General features: G+C 31.7%; 1 protein-coding gene across 1 annotated transcript in view; it reads left to right on the top strand.

Moving 5' to 3' along the window:
* The window catches only part of LOC148277354 (adenylate cyclase type 6-like), a 428,970-nt gene that overhangs the window by 176,457 nt on the left and 239,949 nt on the right, over positions 1-12,564 (top strand). The window contains exon 7 of the mRNA XM_088233010.1: positions 11,610-11,775. Within this exon, the coding sequence (XP_088089136.1) occupies positions 11,610-11,775 (166 nt within the window). The remainder of the gene's footprint in view (positions 1-11,609; positions 11,776-12,564) is intronic.

The following is a 12,564-nucleotide window of genomic DNA, read 5'->3' as shown; positions in this document are numbered from 1 at the left end:
TATCATAAAGGTATGAATTATGGAGTAACGGACCTAAGTGTGACCCTTTAAGAACTCTGGATGTAATATCTAAAACCTCCGAGCACGAAAACATGGCTCCTGTTGCTTACGTAGGATGACATTCATCGATGTACGTCATCTCGTATTCCAAGGTTGAAAATTTCATCAGAAGAATAATGTGGTCCACACAATCGAATGCCTTTTCAAAATCAGTGTAAACCACATTCATCTGTTCACGTTTATCCATACAATGAAGTGTAAAGTTCGATAACTTAATAAGAGTAGACGCGGTTTATTTGCCTTTGAGAAAACCATGCAGATGTGGAGGAATTATTTTGACTATAATGGGATAAATACTTTTTGAAAAAAAAATATAGAATACCTAACTAAACGTATTAAGAATGGAAATATCTCTATAATTATTCATTTTTATTTTAGAACCTTTTTTATAAATTGATAGAATATGAGCCTCTTTCCATTTGAGAGGAAAATATCCACTCTTGAGAGAAATGATTAATTTCATACTTAGAAGGGAACTTAATGATTTCGCACATTTTACTATAAAATATTGTTTTAAATAGTATAGACTATCCGCATATTCATACTTAATGTACCGTTTTTATCAAAATATTGCTAACACTACGGTATCCTAATTTAGAATGCTACGTATTCAATGTCTCTATCTTCAGAATATGTATAATATTTGCTATCAAATTATTCAAATATTCATCTTTGGAATTATTTAGCTACCCAGCAACACTCACATTTTTTTGTGATTCAAATGGGTAATTTCTATTCACGGAATTAATTATAAACGTGATTAGGTAAATATTAAGACATCGAACTATTTATTGCGAAAAAAAATCTTTTGAAATGGCGGCCTCCCTGATGGTTTGACATCGGTCCAGAAGGCTTCGGGTTAGATTCTCGGTGAGAACACAAGAAGCAAATGTGATTTTTCTCAAGCTTGGGTGTTTTGCGTTGTAATCCACCACATTGATTGGACCTTGTGTGTAATTATGATGTAAAAAATAAATGTAAAATATAAGTATGCAGTTTGTTATCTAAAACCATTTTCCTTTGAAATTTATTATGTTTTTGTGTTTGTCAGACTTTTATGGTTTTAAAGAAGTAACCACTTTTTATCTTATACGAGTATATATAAGCCGCACAATTTAACTAATCCAGGCCTTCAACAGTTATCGAGGGTCCTCTAAGAGCATATTGTTTTCAATAACTCTTTTGTTAATCATCATATTTATTTCATTCTTTGCACAATTCCACATCGTAATGTTAAGAACGTATCAAAATTAACCAAATATTTTTTTATCGAATTCCTTTAACTATAATACACATTTTTAAACTTTTTTCCCGTGCAAATAGAAAGAACAACAGTCAGTCCCCTTACTTCTCGCTGTCCCTCTCCGCTAACGGATTGCGTGACTTTAGATTTCCATCAATGCTAGTTCAGTGAGTGGAACTCAATGTCATTTAGCATCATTTTGCAACTGTATTTTATGAAAAAATGTAAAAATTTTGCAGAAAGCACGAAATATTATGAAATAGTTTGATATAACACTACCATGACTGTAAATAAATCATATATACCATATATAATTAATTACATTACAATTTATAGAATTTTTGTAAAAACTTGCAGATTATTTTAACGCCTAGGCTAATAAATGTTAAAACTCAGATTTTCAGATTGTGCCGACAAAATCGGCGTTAAGTTAACTTTAATATTCTAAAAAGGGAAGCAAATAAAAAGGTAAAAAAGATACATAATACAAATTGTAAGCATGGTTGCTGGCTATCTCACTGGGTATACCTAAAGACCTTTTCACCTTTCATGAGATATATAGCAAATGTTTCACAGATATTTTTTAGGCGTTTTATTGATAATATTTTTTATAAAAGTACATTGTGGCAGAAAACCCACATCAACTCGCAGCTGATATAGAGTCCTGGGAGACTCTCTGTCAGCCATGCTATTTTAACGAATTTACTTTCTACGTACATTTTTTTTTGCCAAGCTATTTTAGTCAAAATCTAGGGCAGAAAAGAACGCGCAATCAAGAAATATACAAGATTTCTCCACCATAGTACCTCAATGCCTTTGTCATAACATTATTGAAAAAAAACATTATTAATATTTACAAAGTAATCAAACATTACACATCATGGTATTTATATATACTCGTATATTTTTACACAAATACTTGCTGAACCCAATTAAAGGTTACCGAGACACGGAGACAAGAGGAATATTTTTTGACATACCCGCCCCCGGAGGGAGTGAAGAACACAAACAGTCAACATTTCGCCCCCACCACGGTCAAACGATCCAACAGCGCACGCACCCTGCCTCCACAGGAACAATATGCTCGAGTTAATTTTCCGCACCCCTTAACCCCTCTCACAGTGATACCCAAGATCCCACAAATTGTATAAAACCCTTGAAATTTTCTCTATAAGAGAAAATGTTTATTCTTTATAACAACAGGATTCCATGGATTTCAGGCAATAGGGGAAATATATTTAAACACAGGTTATATCACTTCACTCAGATTGACGATCATGGTGTCTCTTTCATACTTTTAAATTGTCGCACTGTCACTAGATATGTTCTGCAGATTGGCGTCTACCACCACACACATTGTTTGGGTCTGAGGTTTACAAAAGTAGTGATTATTAATGTAAAGAAATAAACAAAAAAAAATATGAACTACATGTATGTTAAATACAAAGAGTTATGATGTTAAAAAGTAGGCCTTCTAACTGTTTTCTATATCGAGTCATCAGCCATTGTGTGATTTTTTTTTAAACGAAATAAGTATTGATACTTGGTAATATATGCAACCGGACATCATTATAACTTTTTGACGCATTAAAGGTTAAATGACATTATGCAAAATAACTTTTAAACTAAGGTGCCACAAGTCTTTTTGCTAGTTTAGCTTTCGTGTTTTTATTATGCTTAATGTACAGCAATATTTATTTTGTAAAAGCAGCTGAAACGGTTTTTCTAGTTGTATTTTTAAAAATTAATGATTTTAATACAGAAAATTATGATTCTTGGTTTTTTTCAACACATTATATTATTTTTTATGCGACAAAATAAGAATATTATTATTATTATCGGTGCCTTATCAGGTACCCCGACGTTAGCAATCACCACGGCGAAAGCATCTTGGTCCTGCGCTACTCTTATACTCCGCAACCGCAACAACTGCTTATTGGATGCACTCGCCAAAGTGATTCCTGGGAAAAGATGACCAGATAAGTTTTTCTCAGTTGCCTCCTCAAGTAGATTTTTCTATCGGAGGTACCCCTTCCCTTAGCTGGTTGGTTTGGTTTTGAGGCGCCAGAAACTCGCCTTTCATCCTCTCGTTATCTGCTGTGATCACACCGTTGATCATTGCCCAAGGTTTGCGACATGAACGCTAACGAGTTGGACTAGTCAGTAGTGTTGCTGTTGGAATGTAACTGAGCGCTCGCGGCATTTTATAGAATCACGCCCTTTTAACACTTTTTTTTAAAAACTTTTAATTATATCCTTTCTAACTAATTTCAAATATTTCTTCTTTATATTCTGTGTTTATTCTTAAGTATGTTAGCATGTATTTTATTTCTATTTTTGGTTAATGCTTTATGGGCGTTAATGAACAAAATAAATAAATAAATTATAAGTTATTATTAGTTTTCACCATAATATAAACATTTTCAAATACAACGCTGTAACTTGCCCGCTTTTTAAATACTAACGTGAGGAGAGAAATAATCAAGAGACAGATTTTGATACTTAGCATAGACATACATACCTTCCTATTTTTATTTGAAACTCTCGATCCTCTCGATTACTTGGTTCAGCAGAGTTAGAGGATTTCGGTCATCAGGGCACGAAGTGTTACACAGTATAGGGATTTTGGCAATACTGATATTTGATCAAGGGCACCCGAATTACCAATTTAGCAAATCTACGGTGCTTTGTAAACCCCCGACTGAATCATCGGTTATAACCGCACCATCGGCATACTCTAAGTTGCAGAGTTTTTGGGAGGAGGAGATGGATATTCCTCGATCATGTGAAATTGACGTTTATAGGATGAAGACCATATAACTTTTTTTTTTAATCTTGTGGGAGCTCCAGTTTTAAAAAAGGGAAAACAAAAAAAGGAAAAAGTATGAATTCATTTGGTGTAGTATAGAATGATAATTAAAATAAAATATCGTGTAATGGGCTAAATTTAAAGTTTATTTGATTATTTATTAAATGGACTTTTTTTTTTTAAACTTCGTACAGTAAAATATTTCCATATCAACTATTAAACCTTTATTTTTTGTATGTAAGAAACCGGTCGAAAGAAAAATCGGTAAGTGGTAATACATACTTTATTTTTTATTATTTTATAAATGTTTTTTAATGTTTTAAAACAAAGTTATTTTTTTGGTTCTTCTAATAAAAAACACATATATTATTACATGAAAAAGATATTATACTCCCAGGAGTAAAAAAAAAACTTATTTGGGATAGTTTTGTGACAACATATATTCAGTACGATCCAAAATAGTAAGAAAACATAATATTAGAAACATAATACACAGTATTTAAAAAATATAAAAAATATTCATTAAAAAGGTTCTAGACCAAATAAGTATAAAATTATAAAATGGTTGGTGCATAATAATAATTAATAACGTTTCTACCTCTCTAACAGAGTTAAAATTTGTTTTTAGACACGAAGTTTATTTTACATTTATTTTTATACATATATGTGTAGTATCTACACAAATGTTTTATATTTTATTTACATGTAATTGTTACTATCTAAAAAAGTCCTTTAAATTAGATATTGTATTCTAAAAAATACACAATTTTCCACTGCATGGAGTTCAGGCTATGGTGGGTTTCTTGTGTTTTTTAAATTAAATTTAAATGTTTTAATATTTATATGATTATTATAAGCTTTTCAAATATTAAAAATAAAACTTACAAAATATATTAGTTTCTCGTAATGCGGTCCTATATTGATAAATCTGCGCGATCTAGATACCTCAGTTTACAGAATTCACCATCATTTAAATTTTAAATAAACTTAATCTCGCAATTATCCCTACCAAATTTCTAAAAGCCATTTATTAATTGACTTTGCTATTACTTTGATTTATTTTTCCACTCTTCTGGCACTTTATATACTTATTTTATGAATTTCGAAACACTTTCACGCGTTTTGCAAATATTTACAAATCAAAAATAGCTTTACATTTTTTTTAATACATAAATTTCATCAGTCCTTCGTTTCAATTTCCAGTCAAATGAAAATGTAATATTGCTGTAAAAAACTTCCTTAGAAACAAAGATGTAACGTCGACCTTCCTAGAATTGAACCTCGGACCTCAATCGTGGTAGGCAAACGCGCCAAACATTACACTAAAATGCGGACTTTCCTCCACATGATTGATATTTTCTGGACTTTTAAACGAGAGTATATATTAAGTTTTAAACACTTGTACAGTATTCTGGTTCTATTTCACACACAGAGAGAAAAAATTCACTCTTGCTTATAGGGATACCATTTCGCTCTATTGCATAGAACAATAGCGTTCCAAATTTTTGGTTTGGTTTATAGCTTAACAAAAAATGTGTAACGGACGGTTTCGGTTTGCGCTTGCAATTCTCGACTTAATATCTACGGCCCATAGTATCGCTGTAAACTATAGCTAACTTTCTGATTCATAATCATAGATATTATTTAATAATTTTAACTAGCCAATGATAGGACATCAAACTTGTTAATGCCTAGTTTTATCTTCGGATCATTCTTTATTTTGTGTTTAATTTTATTTATTTATTGACACAAAGCACGCATCCATACATCGGATAAAATTGGTGTCTCTAAAAAGTTTACCTTTAAACAATCAGTATCTATGTTTTTATTATTTAATAAGATCAGCAATTAATTAACTCATCTTTAAAATAACTACAGCAAATATTTTTTAGTTATTTAGATGGGTTTGATGTTCATTTAGTAACAAATTCTAAATAATTGGGACTGGTGAAAATACATTGCGCTCAGTCTAATTCTGGAAAATATAACTGCCTAAGTATTTAGTATATGTTTTTTTTCCTTCAATCCGTCAGCGCTTAGAATCTTCTTGGGTTATCTCCGATCACTGGACTACGCAGTTTTTATCAGGTCATTGTAAATTTAATCAAAAATTATTTATTTTTAATATTGTTGACTCCCCTTTGTGCTGCTGCGGATATCCTAACCAATCTTCTGAATACATCCTGAGGTCTTATCCCTTTCCCCTTCTCTATGATTACCGAATGGAGCTTCTTGCTACTATCCGTGGCCCTGTTATTGGTCCTGTCGGATATACAGATCTGGTGGCTTCCAAAAAGAATTTCAAGGCTTAAAAAAGTTTTGTAATAATTTCGGCGAATTGATACTGTCCAATCAATATAATCTCAGTCAATGAAGAATTCACTTCCCTCTTTTTTCAATCCAATGAAGTACATATTATGTACTTCTGGATTACCTCCTTTCAGCACAAAGATGTCAAGGCTACCAGATTTCAGAGAGTTCCTTCGGTCAGCTTTTCTCGTTTGAGAATGAGCAAATTTTCCGTGTATGTGGACACCGCCAAGGAGACTTATGTCCTCAGATGCGGTGGGTGGTATGTGGTGGGCAAGCTGCCTAAGTATTTGAGTTTCTTTAATGTAATAAATTTTGCAAGTCGATGCATGCGCAAATTGAGATCTTTAGTATCTTTTTTACCAATTCTAACATGCCAATCCAGGTTTATTTGCCATAAATTGTGACGGTTTTATTACAAATTTAACACTTTAATTGGTTAGTAAGATGATATAATATAATATTAAACTATAAAACTTAAGTCTTTTACGATGAAATTATGGTATAAAATTGCATTTTAGTTTATTTCAAAGCACTTAACTCGAATGACTGTGTTAGTAGTAGCAATATAATATTATGTATGTTTGTTCCTAATAAAGAGAAACTGGTTCCCTAATCGAAAACCTCACTGCACGTTCCTGATGCAATGATGCATATTACAAAAAAATGGATCCGTATCCCTATCTTCTAAGTGTTGAGTTGGAATACAACATAATGGAAGCATGCATATTATTAAAGATGACTTAAAATGAAAAATATCACATAAACATAAACTTCTGGATAATACGCTTAATTGTATATAAATCTATGCAATACCTCGCAGCAGTCTTTTGCAATGGTCTCTTTTCTTAGACAAAACTCAAACTTGTATACTTTTCCTGAAAATAGCTTTCGTTTTGGAGAACTCAACGTGTTCATTGAGGTTATTATCAACTCTTGGGACCACAGAAGGAAAAAAATATCTGAGTGAAAGTCGTACGTGTTTTTTATATAAAATAATTCAAATTACAGGAAAACCTCGTACGAGCATTCTGCTGGGATCTTACCACATTACCACAAGCATTACCACAAATCTTTCAATGACTCTTTTTTTTTAACTGTCTAATGTCCAGAACCTTCATAAATTGAAACAATGTCTCTGAAGCGAATGTTAGGGGACATCGAAGCATCCCTCTAAGAAATATTTTTTGTGCAACCTAATATAAAACTAATATTGGTTAAGACTGAATTTATGAGACATGCAAATCCACGGATCCTACTCCAGCTTCCCTTAAGGGAACGATGTTATATTTACGGAAAATTTCTCATAGATACTTTAAACGAGTGAAAATTTGTCACCAGGGACACTATAAAATGGTCCGTAAGGAAATAATTCAATAATAAAACATTAAATTCACATGTCTGTTTGTTTGTTTATCCGTCACGAGAACTTATCTCAAACGGTAAGCCGTAGCGACGTAAAAAATATAAACGTAAAAATATAGATGAAACAAATATAAAACTTTGTAAAGAAAAACCATTTTTTTCTACTCACTGGTTTCAAAGCTACACAAACTTCTTTATAAAGGTATACTTAACTAACTTAGTGGTTAAAAACAACGTTAATTCTTTTTTTTATTGTAATGAATTACCATAAAGTAAGTGCTTCAAACATACTTTTTTGTAATACGAGCTGAACATGAAAATGCTTTGCTATTGCTAGATTTAAATTTGAATTCGTATGTTAATAAAATGAACACAACCGAAAGTTTGATTTCAATTATTGTGTTTAGTTAAAATAAGATATGTACACATACTTTTTTTTTATCTTTCGGTTTGTTGTTATTGTAAGTGTGGTGAGAGGGTGATTTCGATAAATAGGAATTTGAACATTGTTTTTCTGTCACTGTTTTGGAGATTCCTCTTTAAACTAAAATGGACCAAATCGACGTTTTGGTGTCCCGTTTCCCACTCCTTAAAACGAAACCGATATTGTTATTTGAAATACGTTCGTATGAATAAAAGTCAAACCACGTTTCTTCTTAAGGTTAAACATTATTAAGGATACTAACAAAACTATACTTTAAAATGATAAAAAAGTAAACGAAAAAAAAAGTTCCAATGTAGAATTATTTATGCAAATTTCAATCTCTGCTTTTTTTACCAACTGAAGTGCACTTTATGTAGGAATAAGATTTTAGAGAATGCATTAAAAGTAATTTCAGGATTACTGAAAAACCAATAAAAACAAATAAATTATGATAAGAAATAGATGACACAAATAGGAACATTCTGAGTATAAAAAATTACGTGTGAAGATTGCAACAGTAAATATATCGGCCAAACTGCGAGAAATTTAAAAATTAGAATTAACGAACACCGTCGTGGACTTTCAAGAAATAGTTTTTCCATATTATGGATACAATTTATTTGATTCATTCACAAAAAAATAAACTTTTGCACACGGTCATAAAGGGATCATAATGAACAATTTAGAAAATATTGAAATACAAAAAAAGAAAAATTTAGAGAAAACTTTAATTAATAAACAATATTTTGAGTTTGTCCAAATTTTTGTATACAAGGACTGGATTCTACCCCCGTGGGGAGCTGTTTATATTAACATATTATAAAAGAGATGAAGAACATTTAAGATAAGGTAATATAGAAGTCCATGCATCTACAGGACTTATGACCTGTCAATGGCTTGTTTAAGTGGCCACTTTACACACTGTGTAACATTCTCCATTCTGCCTATATTTGAACATCTATATTCCTTCAGAAAAATCAACAACAGCTTAAATCACTTATGCTACATAAACATGTAACAGAGAAAATAGAGGTTTAAAACACGCGCCTAATGTAAATAATATATTGATAACGCTCATTTATGGGTAGATTAAGCAATTTGAAAGTTTAAAACGTATGTAAAATATCTATTTGATTATGCATTTAACATAAACAATCAAATAGAGACTTTACAAGCGCGTTAAATATGGTATTTTGATTCGTGGTATTCCTTACTCTCATTGACCTTTATTGTGATCAAACGTGACACAACGCATAAATATTTTGTCATTTGTGATAAGCAAATGCTTTGACTTCAACCGTCAAAAGCTTAACAGATATTATTTCATAAAATAAAACAAAATAGTTTTTAATCACTATTTTTTTTTCACCGACCGGTTTCGAAGGTTAACAAGCTTTTTTTTCAAGGTCTACTTGACTAAGGAATTCTTCCCTATTTTATTTTTTCTTATCAGTTTGCTGCCAATAAAAAAAATAAATCAGGTTTATTTTTCTTGAAAGAATGGTTATGTGATATAGATACGTTCGAAACTACACAGGAGTGGACTAGAAGAAAAATTGTTTTTTGTTATTTTTATTATTAGTCGTTTTTAAAAAATTTTACATTTTTATATTGTCTTATTTTAATATTATATTTTCAACGTGAAATATCAAGTAATGTTACTATCCTTTAAAGAAAAATAGATATGATTTATTTGTTTGATTGGCAACATACTGATAAGATAAAATAAAATAGGGAAGAATTCATTAGTTATGTTCTCCCCCCCCCCCCCTCCTTATCCTCTCTTCAAGCATTTTTGTCCTTATCCCGCCCAATTTACAGTAACTTAATGTTCTTAAAATTAATATTTAAAAAATCTTTGATTATTGAGTACTTGAAAATAACATTTTTATATGTATAAATTGTATGTATTTATTTGATATGTAATATATATATTCTTTACTCACTTTGTATACTATGTGGAAATCTGTTATTAGTTCTGAGTTTATACACTATATCTGTTTGTTTACTAAAAATATGTATGTAGAACTGTTGATTTCCCTAATAAAATAAACTTTGAGAAAGAAGCTTGTTTATCTTTAAAATAGGTCGGTGAAAAAAAAATCTAAAAAAAACAGCGGTTAAAAACAAAGTTGTTTAGTTATTTAATTATAACGAATTACCACAAAGAGAGTGCATCAAATATAACATTTACATATTATTTCATTCGAAAATACAAACCAATTTATGAAATAAGTAGATAATTAGTAATAATATTTATATACACAGATATTTAAATTTCGCTTGCTGCCAGCTGATGTTGTTTTTGCGGTATCGAGTTTCACAGAAATAAATACAAACTAAGGAATATTCACCATATCTTAAATATATCTAGTAAATAAATAACTGAGTTGGTATTTTGAACGATATGGCCTACGCTATGGCTATGGCGTAGAGAACTGTTTTTTTAATACATATTTACGTACCAAATACACGCCAACAAAGCGTTCTCTACGCGCTACCGCGTTCAGAATAACAGCCCAGGTCTATTTTATATACGCTAGTCCCTGTACGTATATATAATAATTTAATTTCAACCATTTATCCCTTTTCGCACACAATTGTGCATTGGTTACTTTATTGATACACCAATAGCTATTTCAGTGTATTATTAGCATGTTTTTTTATACATGTAGGTAAGGTAGTCAGTCTAACGCTTCAGGTGCCAGTTCAAAGATTATGAGATATTTTATAGTATGACACATTGTTTAATATATATTTCATATTGACCTTTTGCATGTTAGACAAACGCGCTGACCACTACGTCACGAGGCGGTTTTTAAAAAAAAAAATAGTGTTAATATTTACATATCATCACAGGAGTTTTAGTCCTATGAAGTAGGGACTTATGTCTTAAATAATGTACATTAAACTTATGTACAAACAAACAAACCATCACACCGTTTCCCCGTAGGGGTAGGCAGAGAGGATAGAACGTCGTAAAATTTTGTCTTGCATACAGACCTCGCTTCCTCTACATTCATACATCTCATGCTCGCACGCCGATTATTCCTACTTTTGACATGTCCATCTTCAAGTATTTGATGGACTTGATCTTGCCATTTCTTTCTCGGTCTTCCTCGTTTTCTGCATCCATTGACATTTGCATCGTAGATCCTTTTAGCCGTTCTTTCGCTGTCTATTCGTTCTACATGTCAAAACCAACGCAGCACCCTTTTCTTGATTCTGTCGTTATGCATGTCTCAGCCTTACACACTTCACGGATCTCGACATTTGTGGACCTAACATGCATCGTTTTACCACACATTCGCCTGAGGGATCGCATTTCGACAGCAACTTATGTATGTAAATAAATAAATAAAATATATTAATTTCACGGTTTGTTTACTGTTTTACAGGTCTCCGTCAGCTGGAGTGGGAGTAACAGTACTGTTCGTCTACTTGACCTATGCGATGTTACCGATCCGTCTACACGAGGCCGTCTTCTGTGGCATAGTCATGACTGCCCTCCACCTCTCCATAGAGATGACTATCAACTGGGGATCCGAGTACTTGTGGACGCAGGTAAGCTTGAACAAAACTTTTTTAACCACCTTCCATCAGAATATTTCAGTTTGTAAGTGAAAATACTCAATGGAAGTTCATAGTAATTTATTATAGAAATAAAACACGGTGCGAGTGAGATTTAGCAAAACGGCGTGGTAGTTAAATTTAAACAAATTATATCTACATTTGTCGCAACAGAGAAAGATAACATGTTTGTGGAGGGATATGGAAGTCTAAGATTTACAAAGCTTACAACCTATCATTGGCTGAGTTAGCCACATTACACTGTGTATTATTTACCGTTCTGCCCTAAAAATAACTGGGAATCAACCAATAAATTAACGTATTTATTATGTACGACCAAGGGTTAAGCAAAATTCATAATAATAAATGTAAAAGCGTTATATGTATAACAAAATAGGCAGCCTCCGTGGTGTAGGTGTTGAGACGCTTGACTCACGAACGTAAGTTTCCGGGTTCGATTCCTAGTGAGAATACTAAAATTCAAAATGTGATTTTTCTCGAACCTAAATACTATGTGTTACAATTTATCAATGTACGAGTAATTGGGCCTTCTAGACCGTTGTGGTGTTATTTGAAAAAATAAAATAATGATAATAACATGCAGGCAGAAAAAGTAGCTTTCTGAGCGAACAGAAAAAAGTGAGTATTTTGTTTATTTTATTTTTTGGTCGGTTTCCTATTTTGGAGACGAATAAATAGTAAAATAAAAGTCTTTGAAAAAAAATTAAATTTTTATAATCGGTAGAATTTTGATAGAATTCGGTAGATCGGTAGATGTCATCC

The sequence above is a fragment of the Micrasema longulum genome, unplaced genomic scaffold (genome assembly GCF_059751315.1).
Source record: "Micrasema longulum isolate JH-2025_06_02 unplaced genomic scaffold, ASM5975131v1 h1tg001048l, whole genome shotgun sequence".
NCBI lineage: Eukaryota > Metazoa > Arthropoda > Insecta > Trichoptera > Brachycentridae > Micrasema > Micrasema longulum.
Note: the sequence above shows the minus strand (reverse complement) of the source record. Positions and strands in the feature narration are given on the sequence as shown.